This window comes from Myotis daubentonii, chromosome 12 (genome assembly GCF_963259705.1).
Source record: "Myotis daubentonii chromosome 12, mMyoDau2.1, whole genome shotgun sequence".
Classification (NCBI taxonomy): domain Eukaryota; kingdom Metazoa; phylum Chordata; class Mammalia; order Chiroptera; family Vespertilionidae; genus Myotis; species Myotis daubentonii.
The window spans coordinates 35,596,791-35,613,870 of record NC_081851.1 but is presented as its reverse complement, the minus strand read 5'-3'; the positions used below and the strand labels follow the sequence as shown (position 1 = coordinate 35,613,870).

The following is a 17,080-nucleotide window of genomic DNA, read 5'->3' as shown; positions in this document are numbered from 1 at the left end:
TTTACTCCATTCTGTTTGAATATGAATGCTCTATAATCTTAAAACATTATTATAACACTAGTTATTATAACATTGAAAACTTCTGGTTCCCCATATGACATAAACTTCTTGAGGGAAGACTTTGTTTCTTATTTATCTTTGTATCTATACATTTAGTACAGTCCCCTAACTTATAGTGAACCTCTGGTAATTTTTTTAAAAATATATTTTATTAATTTTTTACAGAGAGGAAGGGAGAGAGATAGAGAGTTAGAAACATCGATGGGAGAGAAACATCGATCAGCTGCCTCCTGCACACCTCCCACTGGGGATGTGCCCGCAACCAAGGTACATGCCCTTGACTGGAATCGACCCTGGGACCTTTCAGTCCGCAGGCCGACGCTCTATCCACTGAGCCAAACCGGTTTTGGCACCTCTGGTAATTTTTTAAAAAATGAATGTATTTTCACTTGAACTGAAAAGTACTCTTTCCTCAGCTAAATTACATAATAGCATTCTAAATTGAAATTAAAAGATTTTAAAAGTAAACTCACGTGTGTTTGCATTGTAAGTATCCAAGAAAGTGAAGGCAACTACAGAAATAACCATTTCTTGTGTCTGCGCAAAACATTCCCTGAAACTACTTAAATATACCTTGAAGCCACTTTTGGAAAGATATTATGGCATTTTATAAGCCAAGGATATGACCTGCTGTGTCCTTTCTCTTATTTGTTCAGATCACTGGAGAAGGTTAAGATTCCACTTTCTGCCTCTAGAAAATTATTATCTGATGCAGTCACTCAGATTACAACAGAAAGTCCAGGAAAAGCTATGTTTTCATCTCAGATTTTTATTAATGCTGACGATGGTCAACGTGAAATTCCAGAGCCTAGTTCCCAGATGGACAAAGCTCCTAACAAGTTTGCTTCATCATCTTCAGTCCAACAGATTGCTGTTCCTCGTGACACTAACGGAGGTAAGAGAATGTGATTGCATTTTAGGTCAGATTACCTACTTTTATGTGTAATTATCTTAGAAATTTGTGATTGTGTCTTTTTAGTCAGAAAACCTAATTTTACTTGTAAACATTAGAGCCACATGTTTATATCCATCTTTTATAAAAAGAATGTGATTATTATGTTTTTATCTTAATTTCCAGTAGAGTTAACATATATGGAACTCATGTTGCTTATGGTTGACATGCTGCTTATTACTTGTAATAAGAAAGCAAATATTTCAGAAAAACTTGAAAACTATAGAGGTTTGATTTTAGGTGGGCAGGTGAATTATTGGCATTTTGTCTTATAGTAAATGTTACGCACTATAATAAATAGATACAAATATATATAACAATACAAATACAATATCATAAAACAATGACCATGGACCCAGGCTGGCTGTGGCTCTGCTGCCTTTGAAACATGGAATTCACGATTACCTTGAATTCACTGTCACAGTCAACTGGAAGCAAGTGTCTGAAAGTTTTTATGGGATAGGCCTGAAAGTGTCCAAAATTATTTTTTATAGGCTAAGAATAGTTTAGCTGTGTTTTCCACAGTGAAGAGATGGATTTTGGTATGCAACTAGTCATCTTATTTAGAGTGCTATGCTATTATTGAGACAGTACTTTAATAGTGCTTATCCTATCTAATAATAGAGAAACATGGTAATTAACTGTAACTTCGCTACCCTTCCCATTGGCCAATCAGTGAGATATGCAAATTAACTGCCAACCAAGATGGCAGCCGGCAGCCAGGCAGCTGAAGCGAACAGGAGGCTTGCTTGCTCCAGTGATGGAGGAAGCCAAGGTTCCCCGCCTGCCGCTGCTGGCCTCTGAGCTTGCACTCTAAGCAACTATGTTGCAATTATAGAACCTAAACAAACTCCAGAAACCTGCTTTCAGCCATCAGAGCTGGAGTGAGCAGGACAGCAACAGTGTTACAATTATAGAACCCAAACAAACCAGATACCTGCTCTCAGCAGCCTAGGTCTCAGAGCTGGAGCCGAGCCTCAGAGCTAAAGCCGGCTCTCAGTTCCAGTGACAGCCATAGAAGGTAAATAAATCCCAGAATAAAAAAAAAAAGAAAAAAAGGAGAGGTTGGGAGCTTCAGTTACCCGCCAGCCTGAAAACGGCCCTCAGCCCCTCACCCAGACTGGCCAGGCACCCCAGTGGGGACCCCCACCCTGAAGGAGGTGCAACCAGCTGCAAACAGCCATAATCCCCTCACCAAGGCTGGCAAGGCACCCAAGCGGGACCCCCACCCTGATCCAGGACACCCTTCAAGGCAAACCAGCCAGCCCCCACCCATGCACCAGGCCTCTATTCTATATAGTAAAAGGGCAGTATGCAAACTGACCCTAACAGCAGAAAGACTGGGAATGACCGGTCACTATGACACACACTGACCACCCGGGGGCAGACGCTCAATGCAGGAGCTGCCCTCTGGTGGTCAGGGAACTCTCACATGGGATGAGCTCTGCTCTGCCACAAGCCAGGCTGATGGCTGCCAGTACAGCGGTGGTGGTGGGAGCCTCTCCTGCCTCCTCAGCAGCGCTAAGGATGTCCGACTGCAGTTTAGGCCTGCTCCCTGCTGGCAAGTGGACATCCCCCGAGGGCTGCCGGGCTGCCAGAGGGATGTCTGACTGCCAGGTTAGGCCCAATCCCCCGGGGAGCGGGCCTCAGCCAGCAGGTGGTCATCCCCTGAGGGTTCCCAGACTGCGAGAGGGTACAGGCCGGGGTGAGGGGACCCCCCCCCTCTCCTCTGAGTGCACAAATTTTTGTGCACTGGGCCTCTAGTCTATATATATAAAAAGCCAGCAACCATAACATCAGAACAACCCAAATGACTGGTCGCTATGACGCCCACTGAGGCCAGCAAACCTGCCCAATCGTAGGTGGGGCTGGCTGGCCAACCAACTGTGGCACTGCCCCTGATTGGACTGCCCCACCCAGAATGGCCCCCCCAGCCCCTCTCCCCCACCGGCCCCGCCCCGATCACTCCTCCTACCCCAATAGGGGGCGGGGCCGGCCGGTCAACCTCCTGCAGCCCCCGCTCCTGACCGGCCCCACCCCAGATTGGGCCCCCCACTCTAATTAGGGCAGGGCTGGCCAGCCAACCACCTGTGTCCCCTTCCCCCGCCCAGGCCCGCTCCTGGTGGCCTCCCCATCCCATTTGGGGGTGAGGCCAGCCGGCCCACAGCCCCTCCCCACAGCTGGCCCTGCCCCCAATCGGCCACCTACCCCAATTGGGGGCGGGGCCCGCCAGTAAATCGCCCTCACCTCCTTCCCTAAGCCGACCCGGCCCTAATTGGGCCCCAATCAGGGTGGGTCAGCCAGCCAACCTCCTATGGTCTCCTCCTCACAACAGGCCCAGCCCCGATCCACTCCGATTGGGACCTGGCTGGCCAGACCCCACCTGTGCATGAATTTGTGCACTGGGCCTCTGGTACTATATAATATTCAAAATTAGAGTAAGTTATTTTTATAACAGGAAAATTAACAATTAAGTTTCCATTCTTCTCCCATATGAGAATGGAAACTTTAGATTACTGATTTTAAAGTATTTAATAGTTTGCACAAATCTATTTAAAATTTTTCTATGTATACAAAAAGTTTACCTATCTGTAGATATAAAGAGGCTATGCCTAAATGTATAAAAGAAGATTTCTTGGTTCAACACTTAAATTGCATTGGATTTAAGTAAGTACATTTATATGTTAAGATAGTTATACATTTTTACTGTGAAATAAAATAAAACTCTGAAATTGTAGAGTTTAATAAATACCACAAAGAACATCTTAATGTGTCAGTTATGTAACAAGAGCTTTAAAAGTCTCAGTGCTTTATAACAGACATTTATCTCACTCACTGGTTTGTGTGTCAGTTGGGATGTGGCTGCAGGCAGCAGAAATAGTTTCGTTCTGTTCACTTGCCTTGTTCTGAAACTGAGGCTAATGGGACAATAGCTACCCGCAGTCTGTTGTCCTCAGGTGGTAGTAGAAGCACAAGAGGGGAAATCCAACTGTGAAACTGTGCTTTAAACCTCTACTCACATCAAGTAGATCAGTCTATATAGAGAGGTCACAATTTCTGGTTTTACCTTTACATACAGGTACCTGGGAGAAAGGACTACTTTAAATTATTAATATTATTTGATTTAAATAGTTTTGAAATTGTGAATTTAAAAGTAAAATTTTTATTATTTCTTTTATATGAAAATATTTTAAAGTACATAGAATTTATACTTTATGCTCAACACATGACTATCTGCCCACTAATCTGAATTAATAAATTCAGAATAATTTACTGTATGTTTATATTTGGTTCTATTTTTAAAATTTTTTGAAGAAATATTTAGTTAGTTGAACTTTCTTTAACCCCTTTCAGTCGTTTCTTTCCCAAAAGCAAACATTATTTGCTGTGTACTTACTTCCCCCATTGGCAGGCAGTACAAAGTAACCTTAAGACTGTTGCATTCAGCCCTAGCCGGTTTGGCTTGGTGGATAAAGCATCGGCCTTCAGACTGAAGGGTCCCAGGTTCAATTCTGGTCAAGGGCACATGCCAGGGTTGTGGGCTCGATCCCCAGTGTGGGGTGTGCAGGAGGCAGCCGATCAATGATTCTCTCTCATCATTGATGTTTCTAGCTCTCTCCCCCTCTTCCTTCCTCTCTGAAATCAATAAAAATATTTTTTTAAAAAAGACTGTTGCAGCCAAACATAAGTTTGATGAAAAATTTAAAAAGCCACTTAATCTTTCTAAGAATTCTCCATCTCCAGATCATAATTATTCTTGATCTGGGTCCACTGTAATTCTGCCCAATTATTGTTATTCATTTTCTGCAACCTTGTTAATGGTAAATTTAACCATCACTATCAAACTTTATATACATGAAGAAGAAAATTAATAAGTTAATATTCTAGCAATAAACGATTACAGCAATGACCATATAGAAGTGGAGGCTACAGCTTATTTTTCTGTTGTTTAAATTCTTCCCTCTATAAAATTGTCTCGGTTTCTGTGTGTGTGTGTGTGGGGGGGGGGGGGGGGGGCGGAGAGAGGGAGAGAGAGAGAGAGAGAGAGAGAGAGAGAGAGAGAGAGAGAGAGAGTGAGTGTGTGTGTGTGTGTGTGTGTGTGTGTGTGTGTGTGTGGTGGTTTTGTTTTAGGTTTTATTTTTGTTTTGGGGGCTTTGTTTTGTTTTTTGCTTTTGCCTGATGGAGTTGTATAAGTATTTCTAAACAATCTGAGACTTTATTAGGCATGCATCCTACCCTAATCTCCCTCATTATTTTCTAATTATTTCCTTCATTTCACTTATAATTTGTTAAAATATTAGATAATGTATTTAGTATGCTGCTTACTTACTATATATCTTCCTCCTCTTAAGGCAGAGGTACTTTTCTTTGTAGTTCACTGATATTTCCCAAGAATCTTGAACACTGCCTGGCACTTGAAGGCACTCAGTATTTGTTCATTGAATTAATATTTTCTTTTTAATTGTTCTGATCTTTATCTCCTTAGCTCAGCCTTCAGTGTTGCCATATAAGCCTTCTGGTAGTACGAAGATGTACTATGTTCCACAATTAAGTCAAAGTCCTTCATCTATGGATTCCAAATCGAAGAGGACCTATGTTCCACAATTAGGTCAAATTCCTTCACCTATGGATTCCAAATCAGACACCACCATTGAGAGCTCACACTCAGGTATTATTCAGAATTATTTAAAATTTTATTTTTTGCTCCCTAACTGGTTTGGCTCAGTGGATAGAGCGCAGCCCGCAGACTGAAGGGTCCCGGGTTCAATTCTAGTCAAGGGCACATAAGTTGGCACATAAGCAGGTTCCCTGGCCCTGGTTGGGATGCATACAGGAAACAACCAATTGATGTGTCTCTCTCACATCGATGTTTCACTCTCCCTTCCACTCTCTCTAAAAATCAATGGAAAAATATCCTCAGGTGAGGATTAAGAAAATAAATAAAATTTTATATTTTGAAATTTTATTTGTGACTGGCTAGTTAATTCTGGAATGACATGAAAGCTCAGTGGTATTTAATCTTTCAGTGAAATATGGGTGTTTCATGCCTCCATCTTTGGTTCAGATAGATGCGTTATTTGGTCAGATATATTATGTGTACTTAAACATTTAATAAATATTTGATGAAGAAAATTGTATGAACAATTGTTTGTTTGAGTTAGTATACTCTGTTTAGGTCAGAGTTTTCCAAGTTTTCTCTATTCACAGAGCCCTTAATGTTTCGGTGATTTTTTTCCTCATCATTATGTGAAACACATAAAATAAGTATTTTTTCAAATAGGGAGTAAGTTATTAGGGCACATATACTTGTTGTTTTGACCTAACTTAATAAACAAAAATATTAAGTATAAACAAAAATGTTAGGCATTTCTTTGCGGTTTTGCTTTTTGAAAGAAAATATTTTGTTCATAAATAACCACAGTTACTTACTAATGAGATACGTGCAACTGCTAAGGCACTACACACCATCTCAAACCTTTTGATAAAATTGAACACAACATCCTGTTTCCTGCTTTTATTACAGAAACTGTAATTCACGTTTGTAAAGATACAACAGCATTGAAATGAATGTAGCACTATCTAGTATTGAAACTTTACCTTGAGGTAGTAGTTTGTGTAGTGTATACCAGGTAGCAAATATCATTGTTGTTTCCCTAGAGTTTTTAAATATCCTGCATCACTCCTTTGAGATCACCCTAGGGCATCTGCAGATTTAGAAAATTTTCCTATCGTGACTTCAAAGTAATGATACTTAGTTGCTGTGCTGTGGGATTTTGATTGATGGAATAACATTTTGAATGGTACACAGGAGATGACTTGGTTCAGTTTAAATATAAATTGTTTTGGGGTTTTTTTCATGATTTTTCAGTAGACATCTTTAAATGTGCAGAAATTACACAGAAAGGATAAATTGTTCTGGTCTTATTTTTTTAAAAAAATACTGATTCTGAGAGAGAAAGGGAGAGGGAGAGAGATAGAAACGTCAATTGGCTGCCTCCTACACGCCCCCTACTGGGGATTCAGTGGGCAGCCCCAGCACGTTCCCTGGCTTGGAATCAACTGGTGACCTCCTGGGCTTAAGCACACTTCTTTTTGGTTAATTTCGAGAGGACAAAAATAGTATCCAATGGTAATTGAGTTAAAAAAAACCCTGGTGCCACTGAAAAAAGAACCACATAAATACTCATCAAATACTAGACTTGATTAATAAGCCTTTCATCAGAAACTGGAAGAAATGTCCATTATTTGCAAGTCTTTGGTTTTCAAAACACATTTAATGGCTACCAGAAATAAAACAAGCTGACTTAATTGATTGTAGGTAGGAAAATCTTTGATTTCTCTATCACTTTAAGCCCCCTACTTCAGAAGACAGGATGTCTGTATCAGCAGAAATCTGATCAGTTTTCCCAATACTTTTTGAGGCCTCTAGTGTCCTGCTATTCATTCACATCCATAACTATTCCATCTAGTTGGAGACATTAACTTTGAGAAAAATTGGACAGTGGTGGGAGGAGAATGACTCAGGTGGGATGGTGCATTATATCCTGAGAAATGTTGTTCTCCATCTAGTCTGAGTGTGAGGGAGTTGAGAATAGAAAACAATCCTTTCTTAGACCAGTAGAGTTACTCTAGATGAAAGCCTAGGAATTGTGCTAATAGCCATTGTTTATTAATGCGTTGTACATCTATAAATATTTAAAAAAAAATACAGATAAGGCAAAGGTAACATCCCAAAGAAAGAGGCAGGTGTTAGAAATTTACTTATTAGGACTAGTAACATTCATAAACAGTAAAAGACTTTAAAAAAAATTATTAGAGACAGAAAAGGTCACTTTATTGTGATAATAGAGTCAATCCATAAACAAGAAGGTAAAACAGTTATAAGTGTATATGCACCTAGCAACAGAGTCCTAAATACAAAAAGAAACACAGACAGAATTAAAAAGAAAAATAAACCCACAAGAAATATTTCAAATCAGTTGCAAAAAGTCATATATTTTTTAATTCCATTATATGAAATATGCAGAATGAGGAAGTTTGTATAGACAGAAAATAGATTACTGGTAGCCAGGAGTTGTGGGAGAGGGGGAAATGGGAATTATTTGCTGATGTGTACAGGGTTTCTTTTTGGGATGACAAAAATGTTCTGTAATTAGATAGCAGCGTTGGTTGCGATTATCCTAAGAATTTCTGAATTGTATAATTATTTAAATGTTATGTGAATTCTCAATTTTAAAAAAAAGGGAGGAGCAGAAATGAACAAATGAAAAGACTACCTGAAAATGTAAAGATTTGGTAGTAGATTTAGAATACATTTTGCAAGCAATGAAGAAGAAAATCAATGTGAAGGAAATTAAATTGGTGATGAGGACAAACTTGAGAAATTCTCTAAAAATACAGAGAGAATAAATGAAGATGATGAAAAAGAAGACTAGAGTCATAAGAATCACAGCTAAGTAAACCAAACCAAGAATTATATCTGTAGCTGAAGAAGAAAGCAGAACAATGTGAACAAAAGTAATATCAAAGACTTAATAGAGGAAAACTTCCCTCTCCTGAAAAAGGGAACACAGTATGCAGATTGAAAGTTATACAGATCCAGGCAAAAATGAGTAAAAGAGACTGACATACATACTAGGAAAAGATTTTGACTTAGAAGGGAAAAAAAAATTACATAAACATACACAGTTGTGTTTTTAATAAAAGGTTGTATAGTTAAGGGAACTGAATTTAGTCATATCAAATTTACAATGCTAAAATGTAACAGATAAATGGAGCAAAATATGTATTTATATAATTACATAATTCAGGGCTATATGAACCCAAGTGCATATTCATTAAGCAGTATGGCAATGAGAAGACATTTTCACAAATATGCAGGAAGTACAAAATATATTCTATTTCCATCCCATCTTGAAAAATTCACTTGGAGATTTATCCAGCTGAAGAAATGGATCAAAATGAAGAGTTCAAGAATGAAAGGTGGTAGTGCCAAGTGTGCAATTGTGTGCTGCAGGCAATATGTGTGCTCTGTTCATCTAGAAGTAGTTGTGAGAAGAGTGACCCCCATGTATAGTAGTTTGTATTATACCATAATATACAATAACATATTTTTTGTAATTAAGGAAGGAATTGTTCTTCTGATTTCTTCAAGGACTAGCTTTGTCCTGAATGCTAGAATCTGAAGCTCAGAAGAAAGGTCCCAGTTAGATATAAATATATATTTGTTGGCCATCAGCATATATATAGTATTCCATACATTGGTAATCTGTGATTTCACTCAGGATTTGAAGAAAGCTCAGTTCTGACCCTTTGAAGAACTCTGACAATGAGAGATTTGGTAGAAGAATAGATACAAGGGCTTTCCCAGAGAGGTAGGGAGCAAACCCGGGAAAGTGATGCCACAGAAACTGAGAAGATCCAAATACAATCAGTACTGTAGCCAATAAGGCTTCGTAGGATCCTTGCAATCTGTCTCGAAAAATGGCTTCATGGCTTATTAACATTTGTATTGTTCTGATGATACTAATACCCAGCATTTATTGCATTTACATTTTAAGTGCTCAGAAAATGCATGAAGTACAGAATTCCAGATTAGAAAGAAAACACATTTTTATAGAAGATAATTCTAAAGTTACTACAAACTCTCCTGTATGTCCAGAGATATTCTTTCACCACTTATATTTGGCATAGATAAGCTTCTCTTTATCAAGAGATATAGGAACATTAAACATTTTTAATAAAATTAGTTTCAAGTTTTGTATTTCTTATTACATAAGAGGTTCCTTTCAATGTTTTGTCCCTTATATTGTCCCGTTAATCTTCCTAAAATGTAGATAATTATATTTCCCTTTATTTAAAAAATCTTGATGTTACATTTTATGTACAAAAAAATTCGGGATTTTTAGCTTGGGATTCCATGCCCTGCTCAGTTTCGTTTCAGACAATTATTTTTTAATATTTCCCATCACTCTCTTTAATGTATTTTATAACCCAGCGTGAGCACAACTGTGTTTGCTTCTTATATACTCTCTGCTTTCCTGCCTCCTTGTCTACTAATGCTGTAACCTCTGCCTAAAATGTCTTTATTCCTTCCTCTGTGTTTTTCAAACAGCCTACTTATTTTCCAAGGTAAAATCTAGTTTCACCTTCCTCTGAAAACCTTCCTGAGCTGGAAATTGTCTCCTTTCTGAACTATTAGTCTACCTTATATGTCTTGTCTTCTGTCATTTGTTTCTCCACCTTGTATTGTTACAATTTAGTTTACGTGTCTGACACCTTCTGTTTGACATCTCCTGATTACTGTACTACCCTCCCACTGTAGTGCTTTTTTTAAAAAAGTGTTTTAAGAGGTAAATTTTTGTCTTTCTTCAACTTAATGGCTATATTTGTGTTAATTGTACTACTGTCCCATTTTTTTTAGGATCCAATGATGCCATTGCTCCAGATTTCCCGGCTCAGGTGCTAGGCACAAGAGATGATGACCTGAAATTCTCTGTTCATATTAAACATAAAGAGGGGATCTATAGTAAGAGGGCAGTAACTAAGCCACCCTCATCAAAGGAAAAAAAAAACATTCAGAAAGATAATACAGGTAACTGGATTGGCTTTGTATATTTTATGGCCTCTCTTTTACCCCTGTTCATCCTAAATGAGAATATTGTTCAGTCTTTATCTTGTTCTGCTTTGTTATGTAAACTTTTTTCTTAGCTATCTTATTGGGTATGTAGAAAAACGTAAAATATTTTAAAGTGCTTCACAGATTTTTGAAACCTGTAAACTGTTTTTTAAAATATTTTTTTATTGATTTCAGAGAGGAAGGGAGAGGGGGGGGAGAGAAAAATCAATGATGAGAATCATTGATTGGTTGCCTCCTGCACACCCCCTACTGGTTCATAGGTCGACGCTCAACAACTGAGCCACACCGGCTAGGCTGTAAACTTTATTTTTACTATGGAAAAAAAAATACGTTGTAACTTTGAAATGAAATAATATTTAATCAAGTATGTTTTAGAGACTAGAAACCATAGAAAATCTTGATTAAATTGTCTGATGAGTTTATCTGTCAAATAATTCAAACTAGTGGTAATTTGGTAGATAACTCAGTGATTCTACTGACAAACAGTTGAGGATGGGGAAGATATGGAAAATTTGGCAGAAATCAAAGTTATAGAATTAAGGGAATTTTTTCAAAAGTCTGCACAAAGTACTTGCCAACCATCATCCACTCAGGCTACATTTAATAAAAATGATGTGTTAGAAATAAAGTTTGGCTCCAAACATCCCACCTATTCTAGGGGTCTGTTAATAATATTGTTGGTCTGCTTTTAAACTTTGCATCCTACGGAAAAATCCTTCTCCTGGTTTAATCCTATGCAGTCATTTCACCATGGGAAAAGTTCAACCTCAGAACCTTTTACCTTAAGGGGTTACAAAGGAAAGGGGACATGTCTGCCTGAAGAAATAGTGACTTACGTATAATAGCTAAGTGAGCTCATAAACTATACCATAAATAAAAGTCTCAGTGGAAGTGTTGGAATATAAGAGTGAGAAAATCTCTTAGAAAATAGAACATAAAACGAAGAGAAAAGAAAGAAAAGATCAGGAGAACCAAGATGGCGGCATAGGTTAACGCCGGAGTTTGCTGCTTTGAACAACTACTTCAAAAGTGAAACTAAAAGACGGAACGGACATCACGCAGAACCACAGGAACGCTGGCTGAGTGGAAGTCCTACAACTAGGAGGAAAGAGAAACGCATACGGACACTCAGAGGAGGCGCAGTGCTGAAGTCAAATTCTGAGGTGCGGAGTGCGCGGAACAGGCTGGCGTCGGAGGGCACGGTTGGCGTTTTCAATCGGGAGGGTGTCGCAGACTCTGAGCTCCAGATAAAGGCGAGTCTTTAGGGACCCAGACTCAAACGGGAGAAGTGGGACTGTCTGGCTTCGGTCAGAGCGAGTGCAGCTTTCTCTCCGAGCTTTGCAGCGGGTGCTGGAACTCAGAGAGGCAGAGCCCCTGGGGACAGGACTGAGAGCCGCCATAACTGCTCTCTCCGGCCCACCCTGTTGATCCTGTTCGACCCACCCCGCCCAAGCCCTGCACAGAGGCATTTGCCGGATAGCCTCAGGCAAAGGCTAGATTAGCACCTCCCTAGAGGACAGAAGTTCTCTCACTGCTGACACAGCTGATTCTCATAGCCACTTGGCCTGGAGGTCAAACCCTCCCTAGTATTAGCTACAACAATCAAGGTTTAACTATAAGACTGCGAACAAAGACCACTAGGGGGTGCACCAAGGAAGCATAACAAAATGCGGAGACAAAGAAACAGGACAAAATTGTCAATGGAAGATATAGAGTTCAGAACCACACTTTTAAGGTCTCTCAAGAACTGTTTAGAAGCCGCCGATAAACTTAATGAGATCTACAAGAAAACTAACGAGACCCTCGATGTTATGTTGGGGAACCAACTAGAAATTAAGCATACACGGACTGAAATAACGAATATTATACAGACTCCCGACAGCAGACCAGAGGAGCGCAAGAATCAAGTCAATGATTTGAAATGCGAGGAAGCAAAAAACATCCAACCGGAAAAGCAAAATGAAAAAAGAATCCAAAAATGCGAGGATAGTGTAAGGAGCCTCTGGGACAGCTTCAAGCGTACCAACATCAGAATTATAGGGGTGCCAGAAGATGAGAGAGAGCAAGATATTGAAAACCTATTCGAAGAAATAATGACAGAAAACTTCCCCCACCTGGTGAAAGAAATGGACTTACAGGTCCAAGAAGCGCGGAGAACCCCAAACAAAAGGAATCCAAAGAGGACCACACCAAGACACATCATAATTAAAATGCCAAGAGCAAAAGATAAAGAGAGAATCTTAAAAACAGCAAGAGAAAGGAACTCAGTTACCTACAAGGGAATACCCATACGACTGTCACCTGATTTCTCAACAGAAACTTTGCAGGCCAGAAGGGAGTGGCAAGAAATATTCAAAGTGATGAATAGCAAGAACCTACAACCAAGATTACTTTATCCAGCAAAGCTATCATTCAGAATTGAAGGTCAGATAAAGAGCTTCCCAGATAAGGAAAAGCTAAAGGAGTTCATCACCACCAAAGCAGGATTATATGAAATGCTGAAAGGTATCCTTTAAGAAGAGGAAGAGGAAGAAAAAGGTAAAGATACAAATTATGAACAACAAATATGCATCTATCAACAAGTGAATCTAAGAATCAAGTGAACAAATAATCTGATGAACAGAATGAACTGTTGATTATAATAGAATCAGGGACATAGAAAGGGAATGGACTGACTATTCTTGGGGGGGAAAGGGGTGTGGGAGATGCGGGAAGAGACTGGACAAAAATCGTGCACCTATGGATGAGGACAGTGGGTGGGGAGTGAGGGCCGAGGGTGGGGTGGGAACTGGGAGGAGGGGAGATATGGGGGGGAAAAAAGAGGAACAAATGTAATAATCTGAACAATAAAGATTTAATTAAAAAAAAAAAAATATATATATATATATATATATATATATATGAAATTAAAAAAAAAAAAGATCAGAAAATTCAAGATTGGCTTAAAAGATTCAACATCAAAAAAACAGGTGTTCCGAAGCGACAATAAAGAATCAGTTAGAGCCATATATATTAATGTGAATAAATCCCCAAGTCATAATATTGAGTAAAAAAGGCATGTTGCTTAAAGGACATAGAGTATTATACTACTTATATAAAGTTTAAAGACATGCAAAACAATCCTTACATTGTTGATTAATTCATACAATATAGTAAAAAAAAAATTCTTAAGATTGATAAACTCTAAATTCAGTATAAATGTTGCTATTAAAAAGAAAGAGAATGGCATCATTGAGGCTTTATACACAGAATCATTATAATCATTACTAGTAGTCGATGCATGAAGATTCGTGCAAGAGTGGGCCTTCCTTCCCCTGGCTGCCTTTCTGCCTTCCCACGCTGCCCAGAGGCCCGGAGCCGCCTTTCTGCCTTCCCACACTGCCCAGAGCGGTTGGGGCTGTACGGAATGCCTGCGTCCCACCCCGCCCCTGGCTGCTCGTGGCCTGCTATGCAAATTAATCCACCATCTTTGTTGGGTTAAATTGCACACTCACTCCTGCTTGGATGTTGGGGGTCATGAAGGTATGGTCAATTTACATCTTTCTCTTTTATTAGTGTAGATTTTATAATGCTTTATTTTTTAAGCTCTGTGGTAGACATATTGGTGTTCATTATGTTATGCTTTAGTAATCTATTGCCTTTCTGATTTCTTTGTTGAAAAATACTTATACTTAGAAATAGCAAATGAATTTTTTGTCAACCCATTGTAAAAACATGTAACCATTATTAACTGTTGACTGTTATCTTAGTTGTATTGGTGACTTTTTAAATGTATTTACTAACATACCAGTTTGCACTTACATTTTATTATATGATAAAAAAAAATAGAGCTGATTTTAAAAGACCAAAAAGGTAGGTAAATTTCTATCAAGTATTACCAAGAAAAACAGAAATAGAAATATTAGACAAGTTTAAAAGGATGTAATGTAAGACTTTAAAAATTATAAAAAAGATACTCTATATAAAATGTACATGACATAAGTGCGTTTCTAGGATTATATGAAATATCAGAATTGGCTCTATAAGTAACATAAACTTTGAGTAAGCCAAAGAACTTGAAAGGATTGCTCAACTATACTTTGCTACTTTGAGAAAGACACCTGATCTAGACTTTTTTTCTTTACTGTTGTATCAAACCACAAGGAACAGATGTTATTTAAAGTGACACTTTATTTAACCCATTGTTGTACAAAGAAAAATACAGAAAGCTTTCCTGAAAATTCGTGTCATAAACCCACCATTACTGTCACAGCTTTTACATGATAGGGCCTAAGACAGCCATGGGCAAACTATGGCCCGCGGGCCGGATTCGGCCCGTTTGAAATGAATAAAACTAAAAAAAAAAAAAGACCGTACCCTTTTATGTAATGACTAGGGGCCCGGTGCATGAAATTCGTGCACTGGGTGTGTGTGTGGGTGGGGGGGAGTGTCCCTCAGCCCAGCCTGCCCCCTCTCACATACTGGGAGCCCTCAGGCGTTGACCCCCATCACCCTCCAATCGCAGGATCGGCCCCTTGCCCAGGCCTGACGCCTCTGGCCTAGGCGTCCGGCCCGGGCAGCGGGGACCTGCAGTGGCAGCGGGGGGCGCCGCGATCGCGCGGGCTCCGCCCCTGCCCCTGCAGGATTCCTCTGGCTGAGGCGTCCAGCCCGGGCAGCGGGGACCCGCAGCGGCAGCGGCCCCGCGATCGTGGGCTTCGCTTTAGGCCCAGGCAAGGGACCCCTAGCTCCTGGGACTGCCAGCTTCGCCCGTGCCCAGCTCCCATTGCTGGCTCCACCCCTACTTCCTGCTATCACTGGCCAGGGCGGAAAAGTCACCTGATTCTCCGATCATGGCTGGGGGGCAGGGCAAAGGCGGCCCTGGGGCCATTGTGCCTACATATGCAAATTAACCCCCATCTTGTTGACAGTTAACTGCCAATCTTAGTTGGCAGTTAACTGCCAATCTTGGCAGTTAATTTGCATATAGCCCTGATTAGCCAATGAAAAGGGTATCCTCGTACGCCAATTACCATTTTTCTCTTTTATTAGTGTTGATGTTTACTTTGAATTTATATTAGTTCACACAAACACTCCATCCATGCTTTTGTTCTGGCCCTCCGGTCCAGTTTAAGAACCCATTGTGGCCCTCCAGTCAAAAAGTTTGCCCACCGCTGGCCTAAGAGGTGCTTTTTTCCTGAGAGAGATATATAAAGAGGTTTTGGGTTTTGAGTTTTTTGGTGGGGAGGAGGACAGGTTGGGTTACATGACATTTGTGTTTATTATCTTTTCTTTCTCTGTGGTGTTAAATGATGTCATTATTTCAGATGTTCAAGGTCTTATCACTGGAAATGAGAACCACTCAGACAAAAAACAGAAAAAGATCTACACTAAAAAGTCAGTGACTAAGCCTGCCCAACCTGAAAAAATAGAGTTCTTGCAGAAAGACACTGGAGGTAGATGAGCTGGGTTATCTGCATGTTATTTCCTTCTGGCCTTCTAAAATGAGAAAAGACAGAACAGTATGCTCTGTTCTCTACTTTGCTCTCTTCAGCCTTCCTTTGTGTTGCTCACATGTGAAATAAGATATTAGCTGTAATTTTTGTTATACATTGACAGGTATAAAACCAAATGTTTAATCATTTTTAAAGCTCTTTGAGACATTGCTGGAGAACTTTGTGAATGTAGTACACAAATTAATTTCATTGGCATAAATTCAAATAATGGACTTTTAAAAAAATTCAGTGCCATGAAATGCTGACTTTCTAATACCATTCTTATACATAAGTCTTGTGTTTTAGGAATTTACCTTGTTTACTTTCTTAACTATCTAGTTAATTTACTTTAATGGGACTATGCTGATTAAAAACGCCTATAATAGTGTGTTTAAGTTAGGATTAGTTTTGGCTCTGAGATGGAAAAACAAAATATAATAACATTGGTTTAAAGAAGGCAGGAAATTGTTTCTTTCTTGTAAAAATCCAGAGATAGACATCCAGGCATGACATGGTACTTCAGAGTGTCAGGGAACAAAACTCTTTCTCTCTGTTGCTCTCACGTTTTTAGCTTTCATTCTCGTGCAGTAACCATCTGGCTCATATTCCAGCCAGCAGAAAGAAAGAAAGGAAAAGAAAAAAGCATATTCCTTCTTTAAAATACTTCTCAATAGTTATATGTATTATTTCCCTTCCATCCTATTGGACAGACTTAGTCTCATGGTCACACCAAGCTATGTTGCCACTGAAGCTGGGAAATAATCTTTATTCTGGTAACTTTATGCCAAGCTAAGTTGGGGTTCTATTTTAGAGGAAAATGGATTTCAGAGGACAGCTGACAGTCTGCCACAATGTAAACAGAAACATATTTTGGAGCATAATTAGCCACTTGTCTTTAATTGTGTAATAGTTGTTTTTTGTTTTTGTTTTTCAAATTTGTATTGTATTCTGGTCAAC

The 17,080-nt window shown here is 39.4% G+C and overlaps 1 protein-coding gene across 3 annotated transcripts in view; it reads left to right on the top strand.

Moving 5' to 3' along the window:
* Positions 1 to 17,080, top strand: part of ALMS1 (ALMS1 centrosome and basal body associated protein) — a 160,971-nt gene that overhangs the window by 93,257 nt on the left and 50,634 nt on the right. Inside the window, exons 13-16 of one of the 3 annotated variants that reach the window (XM_059659421.1) lie at positions 717 to 955; positions 5,499 to 5,681; positions 10,437 to 10,607; positions 15,956 to 16,084. In XM_059659421.1, coding sequence (XP_059515404.1) covers positions 717 to 955; positions 5,499 to 5,681; positions 10,437 to 10,607; positions 15,956 to 16,084 — 722 coding nt within the window. The remainder of the gene's footprint in view (positions 1 to 716; positions 956 to 5,498; positions 5,682 to 10,436; positions 10,608 to 15,955; positions 16,085 to 17,080) is intronic. The other 2 variants (XM_059659420.1, XM_059659422.1) reach the window with 2 other exon arrangements.